Below are 17,962 nucleotides of genomic sequence, written 5' to 3' on the forward strand. Positions count from 1 at the left end.
GTGGGATGGGTTGAATGGGTCTATGGTGATAGTTGGGATGGGCTGAGTGTTGCTGAGGGGGTCTGTGGTGATAGGTGGGATGGGTTGAATGGGTCTATGGTGATAGGTGGGATGGGCTGAGGGGGTCTATGGTGATGGGTGGGATGGGCTGAGGGGGTCTATGGTGATAGGTGGGATGGGCTGAGGGGGTCTATGGTGATAGGTGGGATGGGCTGAGAGTTGCTGAGTGGGTCTATGGTGATAGGTGGGATGGGCTGAGGGGGTCTATGGTGATAGGTGGGATGGGCTGAGAGTGGCTGAGGGGGTCTGTGGTGATAGGTGGGATGGGTTGAATGGGTCTATGGTGATAGGTGGGATGGGCTGAGGGGGTCTATGGTGAGAGGTGGGATGGGCTGAGTGGATCTATGGTGATAGGTGGGATGGGCTGAGAGTGGTTGAGGGGGTCTATGGTGATAGGTGGGATGGGCTGAAGGGGTCTATGGTGAGAGGTGGGATGGGCTGAGTGTGGCTGAGGGGGTCTATGGTCAAGGGAGTCTCCTCACCTCTCATCTCCTTAGCTTTGGTCTCCAGCAGTCTCTTGGAGGGATGGGCTGAGTGTGGCTGAGGGGGTCTGTGGTGATAGGTGGGATGGGCTGAGAGTGGCTGAGGGGGTCTGTGGTGATAGGTGGGATGGGCTGAGAGTGGCTGAGGGGGTCTATGGTGATAGGTGGGATGGGCTGAGTGTGGCTGAGGGGGTCTGTGGTGATAGGTGGGATGGGCTGAGAGTGGCTGAGGGGGTCTATGGTCAAGGGAGTCTCCTCACCTCTCATCTCCTTAGCTTTGGTCTCCAGCAGTCTCTTGTCCTCCTCTGTTTCACTGGGGTTCTCCTCATCCTCATATTTCTCTCTGTAAAGCAACACCATTAGTACAAACCACTCCCATTTCCAGTCATTCACATGTCCTCTTAGCATCCTATAGAATCCTGTTGACAGCGCTAGTCTTCTCTCTACTGCTGAGAAAGCCTAGGATAGAGTAGCCTACAGTGGCAGCCTGCCCATGAGGTGATGAAGCCAGACAGAGAACAGTCAATACAATAGAGCATTACAACATATTGTACATCCCTCCATCCCTAGGTACAGAACGGTAGCACATTCTCTCTCTCTCTCTCTCTCTCTCTCTCTCTCTCTCTCTCTCTCTCTCTCTCTCTCTCTCTCTCTCTCTCTCCATGGTTCGGAGTTCAGACTCACATGGACTGCATGGCCTCCTGTATGATTTGCATCCAGGTGTTGCGTTCCTCCTTGGTTGCAGTGTGTACCTCCACCATCTCTGGTTTCTCCGTCCCTGCTGTTATCAGGAAGAGACCCTTCTCCTCGTTAGCCACCTCTCTAACGATCAGCTTCTGGAGGGAGAGGACCGTGGAGCGCTGGTCCTACGGGGCGATGGAAGAGAGGGAGGGATGATTAAAGGATGGATTAAAGGCAGGAAGAGGGAGAGTGGGGCAGAGAGAGAAGAGGAGAGGGAGAGGGAGAGAGAAGAAAGAGAAAGAGAGAGAGAGAGAGAGAGAGGGGGGAGAGAGGTGACATGGAGAGAGAGGGGGGGATAGAGAGGAGAGAGAGAGTGATAGATAAGAGAGAGGGATAGAGGGGAGAGAGAGAGAGGAGAGAGAGTGATAGATGGGAGAGAGAGAATAAGAGAGAGAGGGATAGAGGGGAGAGAGGGAAGAAGACAGAGAGAGAGAGAATATACAAGAAAAATGAAGGGAGGGAAATGGGTGGGACAGAAAGAGGTAGAATGAGAGAGGGAGTTGGAAAGGGAGCGAGAGAGAGAGAGATTAAGCCTTATATGAAAGTCTGCATAATATCATCCACCTTGACATGCAGCTCAGTGTCCATGTCTGAATCACCTCTCTGGTTATTCTCTGGGCATCAATATTGCTTAGTCATTGAGATATTTAAAGAGTTATATGCAAATCAAAGTTTATTTGTCACGTTTACAGAATACAGCTGGTGTAAACAGTACAATGAAAGGTGTAATTGCAAACTCTTCCTCAACAATGCAGAATTCAATGTACGTTCACTTGAGTTAAGCAACAAATGTTATTTACCACAGCCTCAAAGTCACACCATCTGGACTTGGTGCCGGTGTGCTGTGTGTTGCTACTTGGCTACCAGCCAAACCTTTCGCTTGGACTTTAAATAACCATTTAATCAAAACCTGCATCAAACACATTTACCAACGTCTCAGTTTTTTCCTCGCTAGACCTTTTTCACCCCGGACACTTTACCTGGACGTGGTTCATCAGGACCTCCACCAGCCAACCAGTAGTAACATTAACATGATGCTTTATCTAGACGTGGTTCATCAGGACCTCCACCAGCCAACCAGTAGTAACATTAACATGATGCTTTATCTGGACGTGGTTCTACAGGACCTCCACCAGCCAACCAGTAGTAACATTAACATGATGCTTTATCTGGACGTGGTTCTACAGGACCTCCACCAGCCAACCAGTAGTAACATTAACATGATGCTTTATCTGGACGTGGTTCTACAGGACCTCCACCAGCCAACCAGTAGTAACATTAACATGATGCTTTATCTGGACGTGGTTCTACAGGACCTCCACCAGCCAACCAGTAGTAACATTAACATGATGCTTTATCTGGACGTGGTTCATCAGGACCTCCACCAGCCAACCAGTAGTAACATTAACATGATGCTTTATCTGGACGTGGTTCTACAGGACCTCCACCAGCCGACCAGTAGTAACATTAATATGATGCTTTATCTGGACGTGGTTCTACAGGACCTCCACCAGCCAACCAGTAGTAACATTAACATGATGCTTTATCTGGACGTGGTTCTACAGGACCTCCACCAGCCAACCAGTAGTAACATTAACATGATGCTTTATCTGGACGTGGTTCTACAGGACCTCCACCAGCCAACCAGTAGTAACATTAACATGATGCTTTATCTGGACGTGGTTCTACAGGACCTCCACCAGCCAACCAGTAGTAACATTAACATGATGCTTTATCTGGACGTGGTTCTACAGGACCTCCACCAGCCAACCAGTATTAACATTAACATGATGCTTTTTCTGGACGTGGTTCATCAGGACCTCCACCAGCCAACCAGTAGTAACATTAACATGATGCTTTATCTGGACGTGGTTCATCAGGACCTCCACCAGCCAACCAGTAGTAACATTAACATGATGCTTTATCTGGACGTGGTTCTACAGGACCTCCACCAGCCAACCAGTAGTAACATTAACATAATGCTTTATCTGGACGTGGTTCTACAGGACCTCCACCAGCCAACCAGTAGTAACATTAACATGATGCTTTATCTGGACGTGGTTCTCCAGGACCTCCACCAGCCAACCAGTAGTAACATTAACATGATGCTTTATCTGGACGTGGTTCATCAGGACCTCCACCAGCCAACCAGTAGTAACATTAACATGATGCTTTATCTGGACGTGGTTCATCAGGACCTCCACCAGCCAACCAGTAGTAACATTAACATGATGCTTTATCTGGACGTGGTTCTACAGGACCTCCACCAGCCAACCAGTAGTAACATTAACATGATGCTTTATCTGGACGTGGTTCATCAGGACCTCCACCAGCCAACCAGTAGTAACATTAACATGATGCTTTATCTGGACGTGGTTCATCAGGACCTCCACCAGCCAACCAGTAGTAACATTAACATGATGCTTTATCTGGACGTGGTTCTACAGGACCTCCACCAGCCAACCAGTAGTAACATTAACATGATGCTTTATCTGGACGTGGTTCATCAGGACCTCCACCAGCCAACCAGTAGTAACATTAACATGATGCTTTATCTGGACGTGGTTCTCCAGGACCTCCACCAGCCAACCAGTAGTAACATTAACATGATGCTTTATCTGGACGTGGTTCATCAGGACCTCCACCAGCCAACCAGTAGTAACATTAACATGATGCTTTATCTGGACGTGGTTCTACAGGACCTCCACCAGCCAACCAGTAGTAACATTAACATGATGCTTTATCTGGACGTGGTTCTACAGGACCTCCACCAGCCAACCAGTAGTAACATTAACATGATGCTTTATCTGGACGTGGTTCATCAGGACCTCCACCAGCCAACCAGTAGTAACATTAACATGATGCTTTATCTGGACGTGGTTCATCAGGACCTCCACCAGCCAACCAGTATTAACATGACCCTTTATCTGGACGTGGTTCTACAGGACCTCCACCAGCCAACCAGTAGTAACATTAACATGATGCTTTATCTGGACGTGGTTCATCAGGACCTCCACCAGCCAACCAGTAGTAACATTAACATGATGCTTTATCTGGACGTGGTTCTACAGGACCTCCACCAGCCAACCAGTAGTAACATTAACATGATGCTTTATCTGGACGTGGTTCTACAGGACCTCCACCAGCCAACCAGTAGTAACATTAACATGATGCTTTATCTGGACATGGTTCACCAGGACCTCCACCAGCCAACCAGTAGTAACATTAACATGATGCTTTATCTGGACGTGGTTCATCAGGACCTCCACCAGCCAACCAGTATTAACATGACCCTTTATCTGGACGTGGTTCTACAGGACCTCCACCAGCCAACCAGTAGTAACATTAACATGATGCTTTATCTGGACGTGGTTCTACAGGACCTCCACCAGCCAACCAGTAGTAACATTAACATGATGCTTTATCTGGACGTGGTTCTACAGGATCTCCACCAGCCAACCAGTAGTAACATTAACATGATGCTTTATCTGGACGTGGTTCATCAGGACCTCCACCAGCCAACCAGTAGTAACATTAACATGATGCTTTATCTGGACGTGGTTCTCCAGGACCTCCACCAGCCAACCAGTAGTAACATTAACATGATGCTTTATCTGGACGTGGTTCATCAGGACCTCCACCAGCCAACCAGTAGTAACATTAACATGATGCTTTATCTGGACGTGGTTCTACAGGACCTCCACCAGCCAACCAGTAGTAACATTAACATGATGCTTTATCTGGACGTGGTTCTACAGGACCTCCACCAGCCAACCAGTAGTAACATTAACATGATGCTTTATCTGGACGTGGTTCATCAGGACCTCCACCAGCCGAAACCAGTAGTAACATTAACATGATGCTTTATCTGGACGTGGTTCTACAGGACCTCCACCAGCCAACCAGTATTAACATTAACATGATGCTTTATCTGGACATGGTTCACCAGGACCTCCACCAGCCAACCAGTAGTAACATTAACATGATGCTTTATCTGGACGTGGTTCACCAGGACCTCCACCAGCCAACCAGTAGTAACATTAACATGATGCTTTATCTGGACGTGGTTCTACAGGACCTCCACCAGCCAACCAGTAGTAACATTAACATGATGCTTTATCTGGACGTGGTTCTACAGGACCTCCACCAGCCAACCAGTAGTAACATTAACATGATGCTTTATCTGGGCGTGGTTCATCAGGACCTCCACCAGCCAACCAGTAGTAACATTAACATGATGCTTTATCTGGCGTGGTTCATCAGGACCTCCACCCAGCCAACCAGTAGTAACATTAACATGATGCTTTATCTGGACGTGGTTCTACAGGACCTCCACCAGCCAACCAGTAGTAACATTAACATGATGCTTTATCTGGACGTGGTTCTACAGGACCTCCACCAGCCAACCAGTAGTAACATTAACATGATGCTTTATCTGGACGTGGTTCTACAGGACCTCCACCAGCCAACCAGTAGTAACATTAACATGATGCTTTATCTGGACGTGGTTCTCCAGGACCTCCACCAGCCAACCAGTAGTAACATTAACATGATGCTTTATCTGGACGTGGTTCGTCAGGACCTCCACCAGCCAACCAGTAGTAACATTAACATGATGCTTTATCTGGACGTGGTTCATCAGGACTTCCACCAGCCAACCAGTAGTAACATTAACATGATGCTTTATCTGGACGTGGTTCATCAGGACCTCCACCAGCCAACCAGTAGTAACATTAACATGATGCTTTATCTGGACGTGGTTCTACAGGACCTCCACCAGCCGAAGATAAGTAGTAACATTCTGTTGAGTGGGCAACCTGATGAAAGCAGGTCAATATTTAAATCACCAAGAAATATAACTGTATTGATAGCACATACAAGTATTTCACAAATGTTATCCAGATACTGACTGTTAACACTTGGTGGTCTATAGCAGCTTCCCACCAGAATGGGCTTTAGATGAGGCAGATGAACCTGTAGCCATATTACTTCAACAGTATTTAACATGAGATCCTCACTAAGCTTTACAGGAATGTACCCTGAAGGCTGTTGCGGTTCTGAATATAAACAGCCACACCTCCACCTTTGGCATTTCTGTTTTTGATTTATTGCTTCCACTGTATCATCAATGTTACAGTGTATCACTGTATCATCTACCAACATGTTACAATGTATTTCCATGGTGAACATGCTTATTATTCCCCAACCAAGGACTTCCCTAAATTACTGGCTGTTGGGCCCAATACAACCTACCCATAACCCAGCCAAGGACTTCTCTAAATTACTGTCTGTTGGGCCCAATACAACCTACCCATAACCCAGCCAAGGACTTCCCTAAATTACTGGCTGTTGGGCCCAATACAACCTACCCATAACCCAGCCAAGGACTTCTCTAAATTACTGGCTGTTGGGCCCAATACAACCTACCCATAACCCAGCCAAGGACTTCCCTAAATTAGTGTCTGTTGGGTAAAATACAACCTACCCATAACCCAGCCAAGTACTTCCCTAAATTAGTGTCTGTTGGGCCCAATACAACCTACCCATAACCCAGCCAAGGACTTCCCTAAATTACTGGCTGTTGGGCCCAATACAACCTACCCATAACCCAGCCAAGGACTTCCCTAAATTACTGGCTGTTGGGCCCAATACAACCTACCCATAACCCAGCCAAGGACTTCCCTAAATTACTGGCTGTTGGGCCCAATACAACCTACCCATAACCCAGCCAAGGACTTCTCTAAATTACTGGCTGTTGGGCCCAATACAACCTACCCATAACCCAGCCAAGGACTTCCCTAAATTACTGGCTGTTGGGCCCAATACAACCACCCCATAACCCAGCCAAGGACTTCCCTAAATTACTGTCTGTTGGGGCCAATACAACCTACCCATAACCAAACACATCCCATTGAGCTGTAATTTCTGCAAGAAAAAACAGCATAACTGCCGGATCAGATGTCAGGAGGCCCATTATTATTACTGAATAGACCCATTATTATTACTGAATAGACCCATTATTATTACTGAATAGACCCATTATTATTACTTAATAGACCCATTATTATTACTGAATAGACCCATCATGTTTACTGAATAGACCCATTATTATTACTGAAAAGACCCATTATTATTACTGAATAGACCCATTATTATTACTGAATAGACCCATTATTATTACTGAATAGACCCATCATGTTTACTGAATAGACCCATTATTATTACTGAAAAGACCCATTATTATTACTGAATAGACCCATTATTATTTCTGAGTGGAATAGACCCATCATGTTTACTGAATATACCCATTATTATTACTGAATAGACCCATGATTATTACTGAATAGACCCATGATTATTACTGAATAGACCCATTATTATAACTGAATAGATCCATTATTATTACTGAATAGATCCATTATTATTACTGAATAGACCCATTATTATTACTGAATAGACCCATCATGTTAACTGAATAGACCCATTCTTATGACTGAATAGACCCATTAATATTACTGAATAGATCCAGTATTATTACTGAATAGACCCATTCTTATGACTGAATAGACCCATTATTATTACCGAATAGATCCAGTATTATTACTGAATAGACCCATTCTTATGACTGAATAGACCCATTATTATTACTGATGAGTCCCATCATGTTTACTGAATAGACCCATTATTATTACTGAATAGACCCATTATTATTACTGAATAGACCCATTATTATTACTGAATAGACCCATTATTATTACTGAATAGACCCATCATGTTTACTGAATGGACCCATCATGTTTACTGAATAGACCCATTATTATTACTGAATAGACCCATTCTTATGACTGAATAGACCCATTATTATTACCGAATAGATCCAGTATTATTACTGAATAGACCCATTCTTATGACTGAATAGACCCATTATTATTACTGATGAGTCCCATCATGTTTACTGAATAGACCCATTATTATTACTGAATAGACCCATTATTATTACTGAATGGACCCATCATGTTTACTGAATAGACCCATTATTATTACTGAATAGACCCATTATTATTACTGAATAGACCCATTATTATTAGTGAATAGACCCATTATTATTACTGAATAGACCCATTATTATTACTGAATAGAACCATAATTATTACTGAATAGACCCATTATTATTACTGAATAGAACCATAATTATTACTGAATAGACCCATTATTATTACTGAATAGACCCATTATTATTACTGAATAGATCCATTATTATTACTGAATAGACCCATCATGTTTACTGAATAGACCCATTATTATTACTGAATAGACCCAATATTATTACTGAATAGACCCATCATTATTATTGAATAGACCCATTATTATTACTGAATAGACCCATCATTATTACTGAATAGACCCATCATGTTTACTGAATAGATCCATTATTATTACTGAATAGACTCATTATTATTACTGAATAGAACCATAATTATTACTGAATAGACCCATTATTATTACTGAATAGACCCATTATTATTACTGAATAGACCCATCATGTTTACTGAATGGACCCATCATGTTTACTGAATAGACCCATTATTATTACTGAATAGACCCATTATTATTACTGAATAGACCCATTATTATTACTGAATAGAACCATAATTATTACTGAATAGACCCATCATTATTACTGAATAGACCCATCATGTTTACTGAATAGACTCATTATTATTACTGAATAGACCCATTATTATTACTGAATAGACCCATTATTATTACTGAATAGACCCATTATTATTACTGAATAGATCCATTATTATTACTGAATAGACCCATTATTATTACTGAATAGACCCATCATTATTACTGAATAGACCCATTATTATTACTGAATAGAACCATTATTATTACTGAATAGATCCATTATTATTACTGAATAGACCCATTATTATTACTGAATAGACCCATTATTATTACTGAATAGACCCATTATTATTACTGAATAGACCCATTATTATTACTGAATAGACCCATTATTATTACTGAATATACCCATTATTATTACTGAATAGATCCATTATTATTACTGAATAGACCCATTATTATTACTGAATAGACCCATTATTATTACTGAATAGACCCATCATGTTTACTGAATAGACCCATCATTATTACTGAATAGACCCATTATTATTACTGAATAGACACATTATTATTACTGAATAGACCCATTATTATTATTGAATAGATGGAAAAATTGACTCAACCAATAAGATACCAAAGAGCCAAAGAGATATTTACATATTTCTGGTCTTAACCAATCACCTACCAGAGAGGCAAAGACGAATTTTTGGTCTTTCTCCTGTAGGAAGACGACGATATCAGAGAGAAGCATGGCAGTTACATCTAGAGAGAGGAGACCAGAGGTTAGAGGTCAGGGTTAGATATCAGAGAGAAGCATGGCAGTTACATCTAGAGAGAGGAGACCAGAGGTTAGAGGTCAGGGTTAGATATCAGAGAGAAGCATGGCCCGTTACATCTAGAGAGAGGAGACCAGAGGTTAGAGGTCAGGGTTAGATATCAGAGAGAAGCATGGCTGTTACATCTAGAGAGAGGAGACCAGAGGTTAGAGGTCAGGGTTAGATATCAGAGAGAAGCATGGCAGTTACATCTAGCGAGAGGAGACCAGAGGTTAGAGGTCAGGGTTAGATATCAGAGAGAAGCATGGCTGTTACATCTAGAGAGAGGAGACCAGAGGTTAGAGGTCAGGGTTAGATATCAGAGAGAGGCATGGCCCGTTACATCTAGAGAGAGGAGACCAGAGGTTAGAGGTCAGGGTTAGATATCAGAGAGAAGCATGGCTGTTACAGAGATTCTAGAGAGAGGAGACCAGAGGTTAGAGGTCAGGGTTAGATATCAGAGAGAAGCATGGCTGTTACATCTAGAGAGAGGAGACCAGAGGTTAGAGGTCAGGGTTAGATATCAGAGAGAGGCATGGCTAGATATCAGAGAGTTACATCTAGAGAGAGGAGACCAGAGGTTAGAGGTCAGGGTTAGATATCAGAGAGAAGCATGGCCCGTTACATCTAGAGAGAGGAGACCAGAGGTTAGAGGTCAGGGTTAGATATCAGTGATATTGGTGTCCTCCTCACCCTTGAGTTTCCCCTGTGAGTTCTTCAGCTGCAGAGGTCCATCATACAGCAATCTTCTCCCTCTGAGCAGGTCCTCTCTAGCAAACATCTGACCGCTCTTCATCCTCATAATGGACTTGCTGTCTGTTCGGCTGTAGATGTCCTTCAGCCTCCTCTTCTTCTCATGCTCGTTCACCTAGCAACATGACAATTATTATCGTAGGTCAGGTCACCTAGCAACATGACAATTATTATCGTAGGTCAGGTCACCTAGCAACATGACAATTATTACCATAGGTCAGTTCACCTGTTATTAATACATTATTAACAGATTTCAGTTGACCTAATATGAATAAATTATTATTAGATTACCTTGCTGTCCACTGCAGTGATGACCTCCTTGACCTGGTATAGAGCATCACTCAGGTCATCATGGTCTTCCTCATTCTCTGTGGGGAGAGGATGGTCAAAGTACACACACACACACACACACACACACACACACACACACACACACACACACACACACACACACACACACACACACACACACACACACACACAAGAATTAAAGAAAGATACAAACAAGGTTAGTGTCATTCTAGATGAAGCTCCACCTCCTCCTCCTCCTCTTCCTCCTCTTCCTCCTCCTCCTCCTCTCTTCATTCTAGATGAAGCTCCACCATGTGGTCAGATTAACAGATAGTTTCCTCCTCCTCCTCCTCCTCCTCCTCCTCCTCCTCCTCCTCCTCCTTCCTCCTCTCTTCATTCTAGATGAAGCTCCACCATGTGGTCAGTATAACAGACAGTCCTTCCTCCTCCTCCTCCTCCTCCTCCTCCTCCTCTCTTCATTCTAGATGAAGCTCCACCATGTGGTCAGTATAACAGACAGTTTCCTCCTCCTCCTCCTCCTCCTCCTCCTCCTCCTCCCTCTTCATTCTAGATGAAGCTCCACCATGTGGTCAGTATAACAGACAGTTTCCTCCTCCTCCTCCTCCTCCTCCTCCTCCTCCTCCTCCTCTCTTCATTCTAGATGAAGCTCCACCATGTGGTCAGTATAACAGACAGTTCAGCTCCTCCTCCTCCTCCTCCTCCTCCTCCTCCTCCTCCTCCTCTCTTCATTCTAGATGAAGCTCCACCATGTGGTCAGTATAACAGACAGTCTCCTCCTCCTCCTCCTCCTCCTCCTCCTCCTCTCTTCATTCTAGATGAAGCTCCACCATGTGGTCAGTATAACAGACAGTCTCCTCCTCCTCCTCCTCCTCTCTTCATTCATCTTCGAAAAGCACTGCTAAGAAGGACTGAGTCCCAAATAGCACCCTATTCCAAATATACCTCTTGCCTTTTTCCACATTTTATTGTTTTACATTTTGAATAAAACAATTATTAACTTAGATTTTCTTTGTCACTGGTCTACACACAGTACCCCATAATGTCACTGGTCTACACACAGTACCCCATAATGTCACTGGTCTACACACAGTACCCCATAATGTTACTGGTCTACACACAGTACCCCATAATGTCACAGGTCTACACACAGTACCCTATAATGTCACTGGACACAGTACCCCATAATATCACTGGTCTACACACAGTACCCCATAATGTCACTGGTCTACACACAGTACCCCATAATGTCACTGGTCTACACACAGTACCCCATAATGTCACTGGTCTACACACAGTACCCCATAATGTCACTGGTCTACACACAGTACCCTATAATGTCACTGGTCTACACACAGTACCCTAGACTTAACCCATAATGTCACTGGTCTACACACAGTACCCCATAATATCACTGGTCTACACACAATACCCCATAATGTCACTGGTCTACACACACAGTACCCCATAATGTCACTGGTCTACACAGTACCCCATAATGTCACTGGTCTACACACAGTACCCCATAATGTCACTGGTCTACACACAGTACCCCATAATGTCACTGGTCTACACACAATACCCCATAATGTCACTGGTCTACACAATACCCCATAATGTCACTGGTCTACACACAGTACACCATAATGTCACTGGTCTACACACAATACCCCATAATGTCACTGGTCTACACACAATACCCCATAATGTCACTGGTCTACACACAATACCCCATAATGTCACTGGTCTACACACAATACCCCATAATGTCACTGGTCTACACACAGTACCCCATAATGTCACTGGTCTACACACAGTACCCCATAATGTCACTGGTCTACACACAGTACCCCATAACGTCACTGGTCTACACACAGTACCCCATAATGTCACTGGTCTACACACAATACCCCATAATGTCACTGGTCTACACACAGTACCCCATAATGTCACTGGTCTACACACAGTACCCCATAATGTCACTGGTCTACACACACAATACCCCATAATGTCACTGGTCTACACACAATACCCCATAATGTCACTGGTCTACACACAATACCCCATAATGTCACTGGTCTACACACAGTACCCCATAATGTCACTGGTCTACACACAGTACCCCATAATGTCACTGGTCTACACACAATACCCCATAATGTCACTGGCCTCATAATGTCACTGGTCTACACACAGTACCCCATAATGTCAATGGTCTACACACAGTACCCCATAATGTCACTGGTCTACACACAGTACCCCATAATGTCACTGGTCTACACACAATACCCCATAATTTCACTGGTCTACACACAGTACACCATAATGTCACTGGTCTACACACAATACCCCATAATGTCACTGGTCTACACACAATACCCCATAATGTCACTGGCCTCATAATGTCACTGGTCTACACACAGTACCCCATAATGTCACTGGTCTACACACAGTACCCCATAATGTCACTGGTCTACACACAGTACCCCATAATGTCACTGGTCTACACACAATACCCCATAATGTCACTGGTCTACACACAATACCCCATAATGTCACTGGTCTACACACAGTACACCATAATGTCACTGGTCTACACACAATACCCCATAATGTCACTGGTCTACACACAATACCCCATAATGTCACTGGTCTACACACAATACCCCATAATGTCACTGGTCTACACACAATACCCCATAATGTCACTGGTCTACACACAGTACCCCATAATGTCACTGGTCTACACACAGTACCCCATAATGTCACTGGTCTACACACAATACCCCATAATGTCACTGGCCTCATAATGTCACTGGTCTACACACAGTACCCCATAATGTCAATGGTCTACACACAGTACCCCATAATGTCACTGGTCTACACACAATACCCCATAATGTCACTGGTCTACACACAGTACACCATAATGTCACTGGTCTACACACAATACCCCATAATGTCACTGGTCTACACACAATACCCCATAATGTCACTGGCCTCATAATGTCACTGGTCTACACACAGTACCCCATAATGTCAATGGTCTACACACAGTACCCCATAATGTCACTGGTCTACACACAGTACCCCATAATGTCACTGGTCTACACACAATACCCCATAATGTCACTGGTCTACACACAGTACCCCATAATGTCACTGGTCTACACACAGTACCCCATAATGTCACTGGTCGACACACACAATACCCCATAATGTCTCTGGTCTACACACAATACCCCATAATGTCACTGGTCTACACACAGTACCCCATAATGTCACTGGTCTACACACAATACCCCATAATGTCACTGGTCTACACACAATACCCCATAATGTCACTGGTCTACACACAATACCCCATAACAATCACGGTGTGCAACGCTCATAGAGACTCCCAGCTCTTAGAGACTTAGTCAGAAAGACTCCCAGCTCTTAGAGACTTACACAGAAAGACTCCCAGCTCTTAGAGACTTAGTCAGAAAGACTCCCAGCTCTTAGAGACTTAGTCAGAAAGACTCCCAGCTCTTAGAGACTTAGTCAGAAAGACTCCCAGCTCTTAGAGACTTAGTCAGAAAGACTCCCAGCTCTTAGAGACTTAGTCAGAAAGACTCCCAGCTCTTAGAGACTTAGTCAGAAAGACTCCCAGCTCTTAGAGACTTAGTCAGAAAGACTCCCAGCTCGTAGTGACTTAGTCAGAAAGACCCCCAGCTCGTAGAGACTTAGTCAGAAAGACTCCCAGCTCTGAGAGACTTAGTCAGAAAGACTCCCAGCTCTTAGAGACTTACACAGAAAGACTCCCAGCTCTTAGAGACTTAGTCAGAAAGACTCCCAGCTCTTAGAGACTTAGTCAGAAAGACTCCCAGCTCTTAGAGACTTACCCAGAAAGACTCCCAGCTCTTAGAGACTTAGTCGGAAATACTCCCAGCTCTTAGAGACTTAGTTAGAAAGACTCCCAGCTCTTAGAGGCTTAGTCAGAAAGACTCCCAGCTCGTAGAGACTTACACAGAAAGACTCCCAGCTCTTAGAGACTTACCCAGAAAGACTCCCAGCTCTTAGAGACTTAGTCAGAAATACTCCCAGCTCTTAGAGACTTAGTTAGAAAGACTCCCAGCTCTTAGAGACTTAGTTAGAAAGACTCCCAGCTCTTAGAGACTTACACAGAAAGACTCCCAGCTCTTAGAGACTTACCCAGAAAGACTCCCAGCTCTTAGAGACTTACACAGAAAGACTCCCAGCTCTTAGAGACTTACCCAGAAAGACTCCCAGCTCTTAGAGACTTAGTCAGAAATACTCCCAGCTCTTAGAGACTTAGTTAGAAAGACTCCCAGCTCTTAGAGACTTAGTTAGAAAGACTCCCAGCTCTTAGAGACTTACACAGAAAGACTCCCAGCTCTTAGAGACTTACCCAGAAATACTCCCAGCTCTTAGAGACTTAGTTAGAAAGACTCCCAGCTCTTAGAGACTTAGTTAGAAAGACTCCCAGCTCTTAGAGACTTAGTTAGAAAGACTCCCAGCTCTTAGAGACTTACACAGAAAGACTCCCAGCTCTTAGAGACTTACCCAGAAAGACTCCCAGCTCTTAGAGACTTAGTCAGAAATACTCCCAGCTCTTAGAGACTTAGTTAGAAAGACTCCCAGCTCTTAGAGACTTAGTTAGAAAGACTCCCAGCTCTTAGAGACTTACACAGAAAGACTCCCAGCTCTTAGAGACTTACCCAGAAATACTCCCAGCTCTTAGAGACTTAGTTAGAAAGACTCCCAGCTCTTAGAGACTTAGTTAGAAAGACTCCCAGCTCTTAGAGACTTAGTTAGAAAGACTCCCAGCTCTTAGAGACTTAGTTAGAAAGACTCCCAGCTCTTAGAGGCTTAGTCAGAAAGACTCCCAGCTCGTAGAGACTTACACAGAAAGACTCCCAGCTCTTAGAGACTTACCCAGAAAGACTCCCAGCTCTTAGAGACTTAGTCAGAAATACTCCCAGCTCTTAGAGACTTAGTCAGAAAGACTCCCAGCTCTTAGAGGCTTAGTCAGAAAGACTCCCAGCTCTTAGAGACTTAGTCAGAAAGACTCCCAGCTCTTAGAGGCTTAGTCAGAAAGACTCCCAACTGATTTATATGTGTATTTCACAGCTTTGTCTCTGAGCTCTACGGACAATTCCTTCGACCTCATGGCTTGGTTTCTACTCTGATATGCACTTTCGACTGTGGGACCTTATATAGACAGGTTTGTGCCTTTCCAAGTCATGTCACATCAGTAGAATTTACCACAGGTAGAGTCCAATCAAGTTGTAGAAACATCTCAAGGATGATCAATGCAACAGGATGCATACTTATGTAAATAAAATATTTCTGTTTTAAAAAATGTAAATACATTTCTAAAACCTGTTATTGCATTTTCATTATGGAGTATTGTGTGTAAATTGATGAGGAACAATATATATTTTAGATTTTTTAAATGTTTTAATCTTTATTTAACTAGGCAAGTCAGTTAAGAACAAATTCTTATTTTCAATGACAACCTAGGAACAGTGGGTTAACTGCCTGTTCAGGGGCAGAACAACAGATTTGTACCTTGTCAGCTCAGGGGTTTGAACTTGCAACCTTCCGGTTACTAGTCCAATGCTCTAACCACTAGGCTACCCTGCCACCCCGAATAAGGCTGTAATGTAATAAAATGTGTGAGAGGACAATGTGAAGTCCACAGTGACAGTGACACCGAGGAACTTAAAGCTCTTGACCCTCTCCACTGCGTCCTTGTGGATGGGGGTGGGGGTGAGGGTGTGGATGGGGGTGAGGGTGTGCACCCACCCCTGTTACCTGTACTCCACGATCCGCTCCTTGGTCTTGCTGATGTTGAGAGAGAGGTTGTTGTCATGGCACCACACTGCCAGTTCTCTGACCTCCTCCCTGTTGTCCACGACCAGCTCCTTGGTCTTGTTGACGTTGAGAGAGAGGTTGTTGTCATGGCACCACACTGCCAGGGTTCTGACCTCCTCCCTGTAGTCCACGACCAGCTCCTTGGTCTTGTTGACGTTGAGAGAGAGGTTGTTGTCATGGCACCACACTGTCAGTTCTCTGACCTCCTCCCTGTAGTCCAGGACCTGCTCCTTGGTCTTGTTGACGTTGAGAGAGAGGTTGTTGTCATGGCACCACACTGTCAGGGTTCTGACCTCCTCCCTGTAGTCCAGGACCTGCTCCTTGGTCTTGTTGACGTTGAGAGAGAGGTTGTTGTCATGGCACCACACTGCCAGGGTTCTGACCTCCTCCCTGTAGTCCAGGACCTGCTCCTTGGTCTTGTTGACGTTGAGAGAGAGGTTGTTGTCATGGCACCACACTGTCAGTTCTCTGACCTCCTCCCTGTAGTCCAGGACCTGCTCCTTGGTCTTGTTGACGTTGAGAGAGAGGTTGTTGTCATGGCACCACACTGCCAGGGTTTTGACCTCCTCCCTGTAGTCCAGGACCTGCTCCTTGGTCTTGTTGACGTTGAGAGAGAGGTTGTTGTCATGGCACCACACTGTCAGGGTTCTGACCTCCTCCCTGTAGTCCAGGACCAGCTCCTTGGTCTTGTTGACGTTGAGAGAGAGGTTGTTGTCATGGCACCACACTGCCAGGGTTCTGACCTCCTCCCTGTAGTCCAGAACCTGCTCCCTGGTCTTGCTGACATTGAGAGAGAGTTTGTTGTCATGGCACCACACTGCCAGGGTTCTGACCTCCTCCCTGTTGTCCACGACCAGCTCCTTGGTCTTGTTGACGTTGAGAGAGAGGTTGTTGTCATGGCACCACACTGCCAGGGCTCTGACCTCCTCCCTGTAGTCCAGGACCTGCTCCTTGGTCTTGCTGACATTGAGAGAGAGGTTGTTGTCATGGCACCACACTGCCAGGGTTCTGACCTCCTCCCTGTTGTCCACGACCAGCTCCTTGGTCTTGTTGACGTTGAGAGAGAGGTTGTTGTCATGGCACCACACTGCCAGGGTTCTGACCTCCTCCCTGTTGTCCACGACCAGCTCCTTGGTCTTGTTGACGTTGAGAAAGAGGTTGTTGTCATGGCACCACACTGTCAGTTCTCTGACCTCCTCCCTGTAGTCCAGGACCTGCTCGTTGGTCTTGTTGACGTTGAGAGAGAGGTTGTTGTCATGGCACCACACTGTCAGTTCTCTGACCTCC

At 44.6% G+C, this 17,962-nt stretch overlaps 1 protein-coding gene across 1 annotated transcript in view; it reads right to left on the reverse strand.

Annotated features, from left to right (window-relative positions):
• Nucleotides 1–510: 510 nt before the first annotated feature.
• The window catches only part of LOC127919965 (A-kinase anchor protein 13-like), a 36,310-nt gene continuing 18,858 nt past the window's right edge, over nt 511–17,962 (reverse strand). Inside the window, exons 6-10 of the mRNA XM_052503790.1 lie at nt 10,778–10,854; nt 10,427–10,601; nt 9,604–9,680; nt 1,227–1,408; nt 511–885 (exon numbers count right to left, since the gene is read on the reverse strand). Of these exons, the coding sequence (XP_052359750.1) occupies nt 546–885; nt 1,227–1,408; nt 9,604–9,680; nt 10,427–10,601; nt 10,778–10,854 (851 nt within the window). The 3' untranslated portion in view covers nt 511–545. The remainder of the gene's footprint in view (nt 886–1,226; nt 1,409–9,603; nt 9,681–10,426; nt 10,602–10,777; nt 10,855–17,962) is intronic.

Source organism: Oncorhynchus keta, unplaced genomic scaffold (genome assembly GCF_023373465.1).
Source record: "Oncorhynchus keta strain PuntledgeMale-10-30-2019 unplaced genomic scaffold, Oket_V2 Un_contig_17977_pilon_pilon, whole genome shotgun sequence".
In the NCBI taxonomy this organism is placed as follows: domain Eukaryota; kingdom Metazoa; phylum Chordata; class Actinopteri; order Salmoniformes; family Salmonidae; genus Oncorhynchus; species Oncorhynchus keta.